General features: G+C 42.8%; 1 protein-coding gene and 1 long non-coding RNA gene across 2 annotated transcripts; one reads left to right on the top strand and one right to left on the bottom strand.

The window, feature by feature from the left end:
• Positions 1-547: 547 nt before the first annotated feature.
• On the bottom strand, positions 548-10,743 carry LOC104582803 (RGG repeats nuclear RNA binding protein A; the record flags this gene model as incomplete). The annotated part of the gene is made up of 6 exons (XM_024458343.1): positions 548-1,022; positions 1,096-1,152; positions 1,233-1,388; positions 8,455-8,599; positions 10,328-10,363; positions 10,517-10,743. Coding segments are annotated over 6 exons (795 nt in total), but the record flags the coding sequence as incomplete, so codon positions are not given.
• A 3,352-nt stretch (positions 10,744-14,095) lies between these two features.
• On the top strand, positions 14,096-15,253 carry LOC112270972. Its single transcript, XR_002963698.1, has 2 exons — positions 14,096-14,946; positions 15,066-15,253. It is a non-coding gene; the product is annotated as an uncharacterized LOC112270972 (long non-coding RNA).
• The last annotated feature ends 1,229 nt before the right edge of the window (positions 15,254-16,482 follow it).

The following is a 16,482-nucleotide window of genomic DNA, read 5'->3' on the forward strand; positions in this document are numbered from 1 at the left end:
CCAGACGGCCGGTCGTCCAGATCTCACTTGTTCGTAGAGCTGCAACTTTGTGATCCTCGGGTATCCTTTGATCCTTTTTAGTTCAACCAACTGAACTAAAAGTTTAAAATGACACAACTTTTTGGAAAACTAATTTATTTGTTTGAACTAAGCAGGGTCAAAAGACACCTGAGAATAACTTGGCATGGTTAATAACTTGGCGTCAGACTTTTCATCTTCACTTGCCTTCGAGGTATTATCGTTATTCTTACTTGTCCGTGCGCCTTTGCTCGGAGCTAGCAGACGGCTCGAAACCGGAAAGGTTCTGCCTCCTCGATGCACAACTCCAAGCGTTGGCGAGAGTTTCCCAGAGTCAGGCAGTCAGCATAGTGCCGTTGCCCAAGTACGGAAAAACTGTTGTCTGCTCCGGCGACCTCGTGCAAACTGCTTTCGTTCGCACTAAAATAAGGCCTGCACCTTCAGTTGATATAAAGCCCAGCTCCATCCATAAGCCCAGCCGGAACAAACGTCTGATCGCAACAAACAATGTGCTCCAACGCTCATTTGCTTCCTGGATCAAATCAGCCAGTCTAAAGTGTGACAGTCACAAAAAGGGGCACCCTATTAAGTTAAGAACTTTCTTAACTCAACTAAGCAAAATCATTTAACTGATGGTCGAGTACATTAGAGCATGTCAAATGGGAAAAAAAATGACCTTTCTTTGAAATCTGGCTCACAGATAAACGCAACAGACTCGGTGGCCGATATCGAGCAAGACACCACGGCACAGTACAGGTGTAGCGGGCGATGCATGAGAACACAAGTAGATCGCCTAAGATAGCAAGAAGTTAATGGAGATGGCACCATTCTCATTTCCCACATAACTGTGCTTGATCTTCAATTGATGGCCCAGCAATTGGTCTATGGCCCCCTTGGTATCCCCCACGATCACCACTGCCTCTGCCACGACCACGTCCACGACCGGCAGGGCTATAGTACCTTTCACCATCAGCCGGCTTCAAGAATTCATTGATGCTGAGGGACTAAGAATAGAAGATACTGGTTAGAACCATCCGTTGATGCTTCACCTGAAGTTTGGGTACATAATGTACATACCTTCTTGGCACGCTCGTCTCTTTCAATATTTCCTTTCCTTTTCTCCTTGTCAGAACCCTACAGCAAACCAAATACACGGGGAGCAACAGCATTAGCTCTGCGACGCGATAGGAAATGAAAGCACAGCACGAACCTACCAGCTTGATGAAGACCTTATCAGAATCCTTCTTCACTGAAAGCTGTTGCATTGACCGCAACTCCTTGCCTACCTCAACCTTTCTCTCCTCAGCCTTCAGTGGAAGCAAAGCTTTCCTCTTCTCCAGTACTTTCTCATATTCCTCCAAGGTCATCTCCTGTATCAAGTCAGTCGAAATAAAAACGTAACTGAACAATGATGGATGATAACAGAATATAGATATCATAATACTGTAGTTTAAGCCTTTTTCTAAAGATAATACTCCCTCCGACCCATATTACTTTGTCGAAATATTACATGTATCTAGGCGCTTTTTAAACATAGATACATTCATATTTGGACAAATTTGAGACAAGTAATATGGGTCTCAAGTAATGTGGGTCGGAGGGACCACTGTAGTTTGCATTTTCTTTTGTATCTTAATTAATGGTTAAGTGCATGATAACAATGATAAAGAATCAGAACATGTAAAATTACCATACGAAACATTTACTCACCTAATTAACCTGCAAGCATCGCAGAGGCACAATCAAAGAAAAATATAAATGTTTAACTAGTGACAGGAAAAACAGGTGGAAGCCGCGTCCCCACCTCTCCTCTCTCCCGAAGTCTCTCCTTCCCTTGTTCAGTCGTTGTTCGTCGGTGACGCCTGCTCCCCTTCCCCTCTCCTCCGCCGGCGCCGCCGGCCGGAGTGAGAAGGGAAGGAGAGTACGTGCGATGTATAGTGGCGCCATGCCGTTAGCTATCTGTGGGTCGCCGGAACGGAGCCCCGGTGACAGCAGGCCGTGGATTGATGTTGGTGTTGCTCTTTCCGGCGAGGTCGTTGGAAATGGCTACCCACCTCACCTTCCTCTGCAGGATAGCCTAGCTAATAAGCTCCTGACAGATCTGTGGTCTTCTTGCCCTCTTCTTCCCCCTTCCGTTCAGACCAAGGTGGCTGGGGCAGAGGTGTTTGGAGATGGTCAGGGACCCGGAGCTGTAGTCCCGTGGTGGGATCTGGTGTTTCCCCATCAGGGGAAATCGTTCTCTGAGCCTCCTCGAGGCGACTCCTTCTGGCCAATCTGCGCTACTCCGGGCGGGCCCCATGGCTGGCTCCTGAGATGCTTGCTTCTCCGCGGTGGTGTCCAGAAGCTTGCTGTGTTAGATTGGATTGGATACACATCTTCGTTGTGGTGGATTCAGATGCGGGCGTTCTGCAGGTTGAGTTGCAGCTGGATATGCAGAGGTGGTTGGCGAGTTGGCGTTTCAGAAGTTCGACTGCTCGGCGTTCGCCACCCACGCAGCTGCAGCTGAAGAGCCCATATCAGGCACCCATTGCTATAGCGACTTTTTTTTCTCCTGGAGTATGTTTTGATTGTTTGCATCACTTCTCCACCAGATGAAAAGAAGATTATGAAGCAGAAGGAGATGTGCTATCTTTTCCTTCCTGTCAATTGTTTGCAATTTCACCAGATTTTTGGCCTTGTCATCGTGGTGGTGACTGCAAACTCTGGCAAGGTCATCTGGGAAGTTCTGTTCGTTGCATTTGAGGCAAGTTTTCTGAATTATCAGATGGCCTCAATGCTTGTTGGTGAGGTAGAGCACATCAATCAAAGTCTTTGCTGCAATTGGGTCAGAAATGGATTTGAAGATGCTTCCGATGAGGATGTTAGAGCCTTTTCATTCGAGTTGATTCGCCGATGGTGGGTGAGAACGTCATCGTCGCTGATCCTCAGGTTCAATGGAAAGGACAAGCTGCAACTGAGCACGGTGAAACTTATGAAAATCTACAGCTCGGTTCCTTTCAACCTCAGGTGCACAAGCCTAGCAGATCGCTGGGAGAGCCACCAGGATACTATAGGTGAGCACACATTGGACTGAGGCCCTCAAAGACTAGGTTGTGGTTGCGCGGCAGAGTTCAGAGTTCTCGACTGATCCGCCATCAGGCTCCTTGTGCAGTCTTCCTCGTCCTCCTTAGCAGCATCTTCTTGAGCTTTTCCTTTGTATGTTGCAAATATCTGTACTGGCTAACTTCGCTTGATGAAGTTCCTCACCTTGTACCTGGGCCCTAATATATCTTTTATGTTTCCAGAAAAAGAAAAGTTTAACTAGTAGCCAGGAAAGGTAAATAAAGTGACAACTTATGATAAATAAAACCCAGAGGAAATGGAGGAAAAAGGAGAAAAATATAAAGCATCTCACCAAACCCAATCAATCAACATAAACCGTTAAGCACATACTCCAAACTTCAATAAGCCATCCTAAGTACTGATCATAATGGAGGACAAACCTAAGTTGAACGTTTCTTCTGTGCATGAGCTTTCTGTCAGACTTCCAATAGAAAACTATTCTGTCTGGCAGCTTCCAGAATTCACGCAAAGAGAAGTAATGCATGAAAACCTTGATGCTACCACACAACCTATCTATAGGCTGGGTGAAATTGAGGCTTGCAGTTGACCAACTGTTGGTTGGGTGTGCAAGACTCACTGGATCAGATCAGCCACAGATATTAGTTAGATAAAGAAATAGATAGGCATGGCTGGGGACTGCTGGTTATAATGAGAACAACGAAATGATGATTCTCTACCAAAAAGAATCATGTAAAACTGCCAACGTTGCAGACTGCCATAGTCTTCACTATGGACTTCACACTGAGATGAACCGAACAGTACCTGTCATCTTAAAGTAGTGCTGAGAATAGCTCATGGCTTAGAGTTTAGAGTACCAACACAAAAACTGATATCCTTTTTCTTTTAAGTACACAAGAACTGAGACTATATCTACATGAAGCGGCAGCCAGGAACAAATAGCACAAACACATCCTCCATTTTCCAAAAAGATATACTCTCACACACAGAGATAATACATAACACATGTACTGCAGATTCAAGAGATCAAATCATAACACACACACAAACACACAGATAATCCAACACCATCCTGAGTTAACCATCTCATTGCATAAATCAAGTTAATAAGAAATATTCAGCTCATCCAGAGTAGGAGGATTCGAGGGATGTATGCTGATATAGTATTTGAGACGGCTGCTTTGGTTGCTCAATGGCCTGTACCTGTGCAGCAACCAATCTCATTAGTCACCAGCACACAAGCTCTTAAACAATAACTGCATTATAATCAGCCGGACAACCCTAAAAAAGTTAAGGTATGATACGCCATCTGATTCTTTATGACTGATAACAATTTAACCATAGGGACTAAAATATATACTACTAATAAAGCATCAAGGGTTTGGTTCAAGTAAACATGCAACATGATACGATATCTATATGTTATATTGGCGAAAGGAAATCTTTTGATACAATAGAAATACTGTAAGAAGAAGCAATGAAGGTGCCTTTGACAAACCTCTATCTTAGTTCGCAGGAGCACTCCCTCCAGATTTAGTTCTCATCAGCAGGTAGTTGAAGCAGTGGTGGGCCTGGTAGATTATATAGGATATATGTGATCCTTCAGAGCAATGATACGATAGAATAAAATTGTCAAAATAGTTTCCTATCTATCGGGATAGCTGCAGATAGATAATAATAACATGAAAAACAATGCAGCTATTAATTTTGTTGATCAAGCAAAGATAAGAAATTACTGACGGTATATAATTTCGTGAATGGATGATAGAAGTTATCCAAGAAGTTTCCAGAAAAGTCCGTGGGCTTCATTGACACAAGTGAAACGCCGAACAAATTTTCTTTCACCGATACAAAAACTGTATCAGTATCCTCAGAGTACCCCACTATAGCTGCCAGTGACATCGACGGATCAAAGATCAAGAGAGACATATCAAAGATCTCGTGTATGTCAAAGGTCTCATGCAGCGTGCACGTAGCAACCCTGTCAAAATAGATGCAGTCTCAGATTTCGAATCTCGGGTACATGAATACAGCGAGCCCAACACCGCCATCTCTGGCAATGATCCGGCTGCATCCGTTGTGGATGTCCGCATACTCGTGCTTCTTGATGACAACTGGCTATCCAAATCAAACTTGAGTATCCCATCCCCATCCCCAGCCAGCCACCAGTAAAGAAAATTACCAACAAGGGTGCAGGGGACATCGGTAACAACATGACCAGTACATGGCTCTGCATCCCCAAATGCCGGTCTCCGAGGAGTAGATGCGGACGAAATTCTATAGTGCCGGTAATTTCTTATCTTTGCTTGATCAGCAAAATTAATAGCTGCATTGTTTTTCATGTTATTATTATCTATCTACAGCTATCCTGATAGATAGGAAACTATTTTGACCAATTTATTCTACCGTATCATTGCTCTGAAGGATCAAGTATATCCTATATAATTTACCAGGCCCACCACTCCTCCAACTACCTACTGATGAGAACTAAATCTGGAGGGGGTGCTCCTGCGAACTAAGATAGAGGTTTGTCAAAGGCACCTTCATTGCTTCTTCTTACAGTATTTTTTATTGTATCAAAAGATTTCGTTTCGCCAATATAACATATAGATATCATATCATGTTGCATGTTTACTTGAACCAAACCCTTGATGCTTTATTAGTAGTAGTACATATTTTAATCCCTATGGTTAAGTTGTTATCAGTCATAAAGAATCAGATGACGTATCATACCTTACCTTTTTTAGGGTTGTCCGGCTGATTATGATGCAGTTAATGTTTTGTGATGTTTAAGAGCTTGTGTGCTGGTGACTAATGAGATTGGTTGCTGCACAGGTACAAGACATTGAGCAACCAAAGCAGCCGTCTCAAATACTATATCAGCATACATCCTCGAATCCTCCTACTCTGGATGAGTTGAATATTTCTTATTAACTTGATTTATGCAATGAGGTGGTTAACTCGTAGCAAGAGGATGGTGTTGGATTATCTCTCTCTGTGTGTGTGAGAGAGAGACTTGTTACTTTGTGAACTGTCTACCTGTTGTTCTGTCCTTATTAGTGTGTTACGATTTGTTCTCTTGAATCTGCAGTACGTGTGTTATGTATTATCTCTGTGTGTGAGAGTATATCTTTTCGGAAAATGGAGGATGTGTTTGTGCTATTTGTTCCTGGCTGCCGTTTCATGGAGATATAGTCTCAGTTCTTGTGTACTTAAAAGAAAAACGATATCAGTTCCTGTGTCGGTGCTCTAAACTCTGAAGCCATGAGCTATTCTCAGCACTACTTTATGGTGTTGCGACCATAGTTTTGATGGCTGTGAGCGCAAGTTTTACACACAGTTTAAAATTCAGCGGTGTAAAATAAGCTGATGCAAAGCTTCAGTGAAAACTAGGATGCCTTAATGAAAATTTTCATGCAATGAAATTCTAGGACCTGTATTATATGAATAGATTCATCTAATAGTTCATACTTGTGAGATTGGCATTTGCTACAGAACTTAAATAGTCGTACTGGAATTATGGTCATATGTCTTGCATGTAGCAGCCGTTTTTATTCTTAGTGCTTTAAGATTTTCATTTTGCAATGAATACCTACTGTCTAAAACCTGGCGTCACGCTGTCTTAGCCGGCGTGGATGGAGGACAATTCAGGCGAGCAGGTGCTAGGTACCGTGTTCCTGCGGTTCCTATCCAAAAATAAAATAAACAAACCTGGATTTTTCACCTGGTTTTTGGCTGCCACGCTGGCACTTTGACCCGGCTTGACCGCCATTATTAGTCTCTAAACTGAGTGACGATATTTTAAAAAACACCCACTGAGTCAGTTTCTTTTAACAAAATAAGGTCCACAGCTGAACAGGGTCCAAACATAATTCATAGTAACCTGCACACTTTTGGAGTGCAATGACTATTACAATGCTAACGTCGGCGTGCCAAATTTATGTTCAGGGTTGTGCTACAAAATCATAAGCTTGGCTACAAAACAAACTTAAGCTGGAAAAAGAGAATGCTCAATTCGTGTTTTAGTTGTGTAGCTTTTTTGTATATGCTAAGTTCGTTAGTGAGGCTTATGTTGTTATGTACTCCCTCCGTCCCATATTAAGTGAGTTTCTATTACATGTATCTAGACGTTTTTTAGACATAGATACATCCATATTTGGACAAATTTGAGTCACTTAATATGGGACGGAGGGAGTAGTACATAATATGCGAAGTTTGTTATTTAGCGGTAGATTTCAGAAAACCACATGTATGTTGCAATACTATCAGATAAATATACTTTGGGTTTCCATTTCACAAAGCTATAAGTCCATGTTAAATTACCCTCCTTAACTCCAATACCGGTTAGAACACAACCTCCAACTATTCATACCATTTAAATTACCCCCTGATGCACTCAAAAGATGGTTTTCGCATACGTGACAGGTTTTGACCGAATTGACTTCCGCATTTTCTCCTCAATCCTTAGTCAGAATGTGCTGAAATTTTAACTGTAGACTAACGACAACATTCCTGATTTTCTGCATTTTTTTCATTTTTTTTGGGAACATATTTTTCGAATTCAAAATTTAAGCCTCAAACATAATATGTTGCTTTTCTAAGGATTGTTTGCCCAATGAGTCTGAGACTTTAACAGTAGGTTGAGAACAGAATTTTTTATTTTCTCCATTGTTTTCAGAATTTTCTGGAATGAAAAAACGTTATTTGACTTGGTCAAAACCTGCTACATATGTGAAAACCATCTTTTAGTTGGGTGAGGGGGGGGGGTAATTTAACCGATATGAATAGATGGAGGTTGTGACCTAACCGGTATTGGAGTTGAGGAGGGTAATTTAAACTCTGGTTAGTTTAGGGTTGTAATATGGACTTATCTCTTTCACAAAACCACACATATTATGTATAAGTATCAAAGAACTACCCTTTGTTTCAAAGTGCCCTGACTAACCAGGCTCATTCATCGGAGAGAGGAAATACCAGTTATCATCCATGATAATAGAATATAGATGTTTGTGCAGGAGACTGACAGTCTTATTGGCTCAAATCATAACCAAAAGTACATAGAAACATAGAGAAATGTATGTTCTTGCTAAAATAGGTTATCATCCGACAAATGTATACGGAGTATATAATACTGAAGAACTCAGCACAAAATCAAGCAGCCTCTACATTATTCATTGAGCCTAAAAGGATAAGTTGATTAATTAGTACTTCAGTACAATGACTCCATGCAATCGATAAACCATCAGAACTGATTCACCAACCATTTATTCAAATATAAAAATTTTGGGTCAGATTTTCTTAGGAGAAATGTTATATATCCTTGTCCATATGGTACCAGCACAGAGCATTAGAATATAGCGTAGATGGAAACTGTACCTTATCTTCAGGTTCCTTTTCCTCCTCTTCATTTGGCTCCCCCTCCTTGTTCTTCTCAGGTTCCGATTGAGGTAAATCTTCCTGCTTCTTCTCATCCTCAGTCACGGCAACAGCTCCTTCAGTGTTAACAGCTTCAACAGCTTCCCTAATGAATCATAAAAAACAAAGTTCACATTTGAAATTAAATCAGTCGAACAAATCAAGATTGGCTCTAAAATTCATTGAATTCATGCTTTAAAATATGTACCAAAAATCGTTGTTTGAGATTGAAGCCGACCTACATATCGGTCATAAAACATTCTCATAAATAATTCATGTGCTAATTTGGTACAAATAAGCATGCTAAAAATACTCACCATCGGTATTGAACAATGTACTATGCGTGCATGAAATTGTAAACCAAATATCCAGACTATGATCGACAAAATAAGCTCATTCACAATTTAAACTCATTTAAGTTTACTAGATATGATCATATGACTCATACAATTCATATACTTGAGAAATAAGAAAAACAATAATGGAGAATTGTACCTTCCATTTTTCATCAAACCAAAATTATTCATGAATTTTCTACTTTTTATTTCTCTCATATTTCCCTTTTGTTTGTACAAGTACAACCTTTCATCACTTGTTTCTTCCCTTTATAGTAAGAATATAGAATAAAGGTGACAAAACAGAGGGCAACACACCGGCTGGCACATTTTTTTTGTCACTTGCATTTGGAAATCACCAACGGTTAGAGCATCAAATCTACATCAGAAATTCATTCCAGATGTTGAAAAACAAGCTAATGCACAATAAAAAATAACCATCACGAACTAATTAGTTGTCCCAGATATACTGATCCCTACAAAAGGGAGAAATTAAAGACAACTGAAAGATAGAAATAAATTGGTTTTTAAGTTCAAGCAACAACAACAAGTCACATGTCTAGTTTCTGAATATCAAAATTGCAGCATATTCTGTGTTTTCTTCAGAGCCTGAATCATCGCGTTTACAACCTACAAGCACAACACAATAGAAAACGGCAAAATTAGCATGTTATAGTACAATAACATCAACCAATACAAGCCAAGGTTCACTCCCATTTAACCGAGGACCACCGACTGTCAGCTCAGGCAAGCTGTCAGCCAAGCAATGCCAGTAAAGATGGTGCAAGTTCAGAGAAGGTGCATACTCAGAAAAATCACGTGGAAGAAGAGAGTCTTAAAGATGGAGCAGAGGGCTTGGATGCTGTTGTCAGCTTGCATAGATGGCTTAGGGACCTGGTTATCTAGCTGTACTTCGTTTATGGCTCTAGTGAGGTTGGCTAAAGCTAAATGATCAATGTTGTACGCTTGTGAAATATGCAAGAGCACTCAATTGCAATGTAATTTTTATGACAATGCAATGTATTTTCTCCAGCATGCTGTCACACAATTTCGGTTTATATTGTTTCTCTGAAACATAATTATATCAGTGAAAAACAGTTAATCTATATCGATGTATATTGTTTCTCTGCAATCTGAACTATAGTACCAGTTACCATCATTGCCCAGTGTGTAGTTTCAGATGGAAAAGCCACATCATTTTTCATTATTATTCAGGAGCTTTCATTAAATAGCTTGGACAAAACTTCATGCTGCTGCTTTTGCACAAAATATTGCCACAGTCCAGTACTCTCTAGTCCAAGCTACTGATAATAACCGAAATCTAAATGACATGCAAGCATATCTAGTAATCTCTACTAACTTATAATAAAAAATGACTTGCTGATACGTTTGAGAGGTAACTACTATCAATATCACCATCTAACTGGTAATAGGTTATACCTGTCAAGTACATTTCCCTTGATCACCTTGTCACTTTCATCATGGCTAGAAATATTTACCTAGAAATTTGAAGTTGGTAACAGGATGTCGATGACCTGAATTCGATGAGAACTAATTAAAATGACAATAATCTGATCATACCACACTAAATGCGGACTCTCCTTGTCCAATATTAGTAATCCTAAAGCACAATAAGCTAGCTTAGTAAATCAAATATGTAGTTCAGTGCTCTAGAAGGCCGGACTCACCGTGAGGATGAGACGGAATCGAGGACCGGGGATCGCGGCGTCGGCGGATGTCGAGCGGAGCGCCTGGTCGCGTGCCTCCCGTGAGGATGAGACGGCGGCGTCTCGCGAGCGGCGGCGGGGTCGCGAGGGGATCGGCGGCGTCGGCGGTGGGTGGTCGCGTGGGGGGGTCGGTGGCGGCGGCGGTGCCTGGTCGATTGGGGGCATCGACGGCCACGGATGGCAGGTGGAGATCAGCGGCGACGGCTGGCGAGCGGGCGAGGCGGGCTGAGGCGGGGCAGAGGCGGGGGAGGAGGCGGTGGCGGCCGAAGAGGAAGGGAAGGAGGAGGGGGTGGGGGTGGGCGAGGCGGGCTGCGTGGCGGGGGCCGAGGCAGCGCCGCGGCGGCAGCCGCAGCAGGGGAAAGGAGGAGGAAGAGGCCGCGTTCGAGAAGGCTGGGTGAAGAGTATAGCTGTCCAACGGGCCGGGTTTTTTTAAAAAGCCGTGAGCCTGCCGTGCCAGACCCGTCACTGGCTCGGCCCGGCACGATTATAAACGGGCCGACGTGACCCATCTTGGGCCGTTCCTGGGCCTCAGCCTCAAGCCGCAGGCCGGCACAGCACGGCCCGTTTAACATTTTTTTATTTTCTATAGTCCACGAGAGAGAAATCAGGACATCAAAAAATGTTTGCGGAGGGACAGACTCGAACATGGGATCTCCATCTCACTAGCAAGTGGCTCGACCACGTGATGTTTTGTGACTAATACTAGTGTGCGGCCTTTTGTATGCTTATTTGGTCGGAAAAAGTTAACTGGGCTGCAACTGGACCGCTGCTAACGGTGAGGCCTGACGGGCTAACGGGCCCGGGCCGGCCTGTCTGGGCTCGTGTGCCGTGCCTGGGCCTGGGGTTCGCCGGAACGGGCCGGCACGGCCCATTTAAAAGTGGGCCTGATGGGCCTGGGCCGTTCTAGCCCGTTTAAGAAGCGGGATGTGCCGTGCCCGGCCCAGGCCGGCCCGTTGGCTAGCTATAGTGAGGAGAAAAGAAAGAAAAAAAACGGTTGAGGGCTTGAAAGATTGTTAGAATTTCAGCCTCATTAGGTTTTTTTTAGAATATTCAGCCTCGATAGGTAATTACTAAGCACACACAGTTAGCAAGTTATCTGTATTTAATGAGTCTGATTGTGGGCTATTAGTACTCTATGTTCGTTTTGTGGGGTGGACTTTGGAAAAACATGTTGGTGCTTTTATAAGTAGTAGAGATAGAGATGTAGATAATCTTCGGCCACGTCTGTCCGTGGCAAACTTTGCAGTTGTTGGGCCTGTTCGAAGATTAGGCCTACACAGCAATAGAATTTGGCCATCCTTGCGGCTTTTCGGTTTCCTTGTTACCCGAATGGACTCTCTTTTTTCGTCTCAAAAGAAAGAGAAAAACTCTTTTCTCATCCAGTAGCACACCTGTGAAATGCCAAATGTCCATGTACATCATGCATGAGAGTAGAGTATGAAAAAATTATCACTAATTGATAACTACCTCTTATGTTATATTTGGTATTGTGGTGAATTCTCATGATCATGTTGGCCCACTAGTTTTCTCTCTTCTATTGTTCGGCTAATTAGTTCTTTTACTTCATTTGTATTTTTACAACCGATTATAAAATAAATTGATCGTACCACGGTCTTGCAACCATAAACTAAGCCTTAGCTAACAAAAAGTCAGTCATTTTTTATGTCTTTCAAGTGAAAAATTACCCTAGATGACTTTGTGGACAGAATACTAACACCACCTATGTATGTGGCTCTTGGTACAATTTGATATCTATGTATCGTGTGACATATTTTACTAGTTCGCTCGAGACATCTCCAAGTTCTCTTGGCTCAAAATCAAATCCAAGTTCAGATCTGACTTTGAATTTTGTTCATGTTTTATCTGCGAGCAGTTTATGGCTACAAGTATCGACCCTTACCATGTGGTGAGTGGTTGAGTTGCACGTACTAGTGAGGAATGTGTGTAATTTAGAGTTGAAAAGCCTTTCCCCTAAAAAAAGATCCAAAGAGCCTTTATGATTTTAAGATCTTTGGATGATTACAGTTAGATCTGTTGATCATAAGAATGAAGATATGATTATTTTCCTGCGCCCTAGAATTCATAGAATTCCATGCAAGGGAACAAACAGGGAATCCTACACATTACCATTATAAACCACACTCACATCAACACACGCACATACATAAGTGAATGTTTCCTACACACTAGAAAACTATTAGAGACACCATCGTCTATGCCATGCCGTGTCAAACTGTCAATCCTAGTTGGTGAGAACAAACAACATCGATTTTACCACTATTTATTCATGTGTTATGAATGAGGGTAGGATTCAGCATCCCATGAAATTCTATTCTTTTTTTAAAAGAATGACTGGCTTAAGGGGGCAGAAACCCCACAGTGCTATTTAATAGAGAAGGTTGAAGCACCTGAAATGCAATCACGAAGGACTGATCTTGAATTGTTAGCTCGTGCAGCAGGCGGCTTAATTACCACCGAAGCTATCACTTGGTCTTATTCATGTAGTTATATGTCCTCGTGTTTTCTACCCCGTATTCACCAAGGAAACTATGAAGCTCTGAGTGAAAAAAGGCTTAAGCCAATTGCTTAAAATCAAACAGAAAAAACAAAGTTCTTTTGAAGAAGGGAAAAGCAAATATACATGCCAGGCAAAGGTGATGCTTGAGCTTAGGGTTTAGGTACCCGTGGACTTGTAAAATATCAAAAAAAAATCACATCTGTGCATCATGCATGCATTACCCCAAATGGACAAATTCCTAACGGCGACACATGTTCACGATGGTGGCGCGTGGGCCGTCAGGAAAGAAGTACTCCACCGACCTGATCGTCCCATGCTGGAGGGTGTTCAAGTACTCCCAAATCGAGAGGGCAAATGTTACTCCAGTGCATTATCCAAATGATGTAGATGGAGTAGCATAACTTTTCCTTATGTGTGAAATAGACTGCAGTAATAGGTTAATTGTTTCTTTTGTGAACTCTCTAAATGTTGTGTGTTTGTATGTTTGTCAACTATGAACTTGTGTACTCTGTTGCTGGAACATGAATGGCTATCTATGTTAACTTGTGATATCTTCGGTATGAATTATCCGGTCAGTTTGAGCATCTATATGTGTATATCTCTGTGTGTGGCTGTCAAGCACTACAACACAAATGTCTTGTAGAGACATTTTCGTTGAGGCAATATACTCTTTGTCTCTACCTAGAGACAATTTTGAGGTAGAGTTTCATGTAGAGTCAATCTATAAGGCGCTATGAAAATGTCTTAAATATAGAGACACTAGTTGGGACATTATGGTGTAGAGACATTTTTTGAGGCATTTAATATATTGTCACAAAAGTCTGTAGAGACATGGTTTTAAGATACTTGATGAAATGACCTTATGGTATGGTTAGAGACACTATTTGAGACACGTTTTATGTTGTATAGAGATATTTTTAGCAAGTTTGAGACATGTAGTAGACTACTCATAACAATTTCATTAGGAGTATAAGCACAAATTGGTGTTAGGTCGAGATGGTTAGGTGATTCTGTACTTTTCCTTAGAACATTTCCAACAGATGATATAAAATATGGTTTGTGTCCAAAAACCGTTTTTAGGGCACGGGCAGCAAAAAAGGCTCTCGAACAAATAATCTATAGGTATCCTGTGTCCAATAATTTTAAGGCATGCCCTAAAATTTCAACCCAAATGATGTATATTTGGGGCACTGAACACAGCATGCAAAAAAAACCAACCGCCCGGTTTCTTCGTCTCCCGATGCGCGCCATTTCCTTCCTCTTCTCCCGCCTGCTCCGTCTCCTTCCTCCTCGACCGCCGCCGGCCATGGAAGCCGTCGCCCCAACTCCCCCGACCCCGCCTGGGCCCGCCGCCGCCGCCCCGCCCCGCCCTCGAGCACCACCGGCTCGCCCCCGACCTCCATCGGCCCGCCCCCAACGTCCACCGCCTCCGCGAACGCGCACTGGGCTAGGTGGGCGCCGCCATGCACGGCCCGTGCAGCTACCGGCGGCCGCACCGGCGTCGTCCGACTCCCCCGACCATGCCTGGCCCCTCCGCCGCCGCCGCCCCGCCCCCGAGCACCACTGGCCCGCCCCCGACCGCCGCCGGCTCTCTTCCTCTCCGACCGCTACGCTCCGCCGCTCTTCCTCCTCGATTCGTCGCCGGCGAAGACCACCCGCTACGACGACTAGAAGGAGGGCGGCTGCCGCAGCTCCGCCCCGCTGCCCCTCCACCCCGACGAGCTTCCCGTTGCTGCTGCCGGCCCCGCCTCCGCCCGCTTCCCCGACGCGCCCCGCCGCTGCTGCCCGCCCAGCCCTGCCTCTGCTGGTGCTCTCCCTGGAGGCTTGCTCGTTGGATTTAGGGAGGAAGAAGACATAGTTGTGTTTCTGACAGGTGGACCCCGCATGTCATTGTGAAATATATTTTTGCCAGATGTGGTGTCCTATTTTACATCATCTTGATTTTTGCTAGTATCCTATTTTATATCATCTGAAATGGCTTTCTTATTTTAGGGCACGAAAAACTGCACCTATTTTACATCATCCGTTGGAGATGCTCTTAAGGTCTTGAGTTCGAGGATTGATCTTAACATGATTTTTTCAATGTATATTTTTAGCACATGGGCATAGAGACACAATGTAATGTTCTTACAAGATGGCGCATTGAATGTAGAGACAATATATAGTGTCTTTATGAAATATCTAAAAAGTATATGACACAATGCAATGTCTTTACGAAATGTAGTATTGAACGTAGAGACATTATATTGTCTTTATGAAATGTCTAAAAGAATAGAGGTGTTTTATTAGTGTCTCATCACACATAGCGACACTGTCCATAGTGACAGTATTGTGACACTGTACCAAGTGTGTCTAAAGTTATGCAGAGACAATTATAGTGTCTCTACAAACCAAAAATAGTGTCTCTACGGGCTATTCCTCTTGTAGTGAAGTTTTTAAGTATGTATGTTTTTTTTGCATGTAAATTATGCTGAAATATAACTGCTGCTAGTAACGGAATATTCTGACGGTAGGTTGATCTGTCAGGAAAGACTGCAAATGCCCTGCAAGATATATTCCTAACATATTACATTCTTTCCTGACGTGTCAGGAAAGTCTTTCGTGACGGTTGTAATTTCCGACGGTGCGTGAAGCGGCGTCAGGAGCCATACGAACATTCGTGACGGCACGCTTGTCATGATCTGCCGCTTTCGTCGATGATGACGTCCATCAGGAATCGCCGCCAGGAAAGTCTTTCCGTGACGGAAACCATCAGGAATGTCAATCTTTTACTGACAGCTAATTCCTGACGGTCCACGTCAGGAATGACTTATCCTGACTGGTTTTGGTCGGTTTTTGACGGTTCGTGGTCGTCAAGAATTTGTTGTTTTGGGGTAATAAGTAGTAACCTCCCGGAGAAGCCGATCCTCAAATTTGGCTCCAGTAAACTGGGGGAAGGCAACTTCTCGGAGCCCCAAAAAAACTGGGCCAAAATATGCAATAACAAAAATGATCGAATTTATGGTGTAAAAAGAAAGACAAGTAGTTGCAATTACACTATTGATTTTTAAGAACATTTTTCTTATTTTTGTGCAGGTATTTTTTTTTTCAAATGTCCACCCTTTTATGTACCAATTTTTCTCCTGTTTGAAGAGTTATCACAATGACAAAACGAGATGATAGCGTCCACACCAGATAACCAAGAAGCTAGCGTCCTTGCAAGTTGCAATGCTTACATGGATGAGGAATACCGAATACATCATACTTCTTCTTCAGCCATGATTGAGGGATATTGACCACCCAAAAGTCAAAGAAATACAGTAGTACAAATTAACCACGGAAGGCTAATGATTAATCTTGCTCTTGACTCCAAAGCACCGCAGATTAGTGCAACTAGCATGCTGCATCAAAGCATCAATGCACATATATA

Source organism: Brachypodium distachyon, chromosome 2 (assembly GCF_000005505.3).
Source record: "Brachypodium distachyon strain Bd21 chromosome 2, Brachypodium_distachyon_v3.0, whole genome shotgun sequence".
Classification (NCBI taxonomy): domain Eukaryota; kingdom Viridiplantae; phylum Streptophyta; class Magnoliopsida; order Poales; family Poaceae; genus Brachypodium; species Brachypodium distachyon.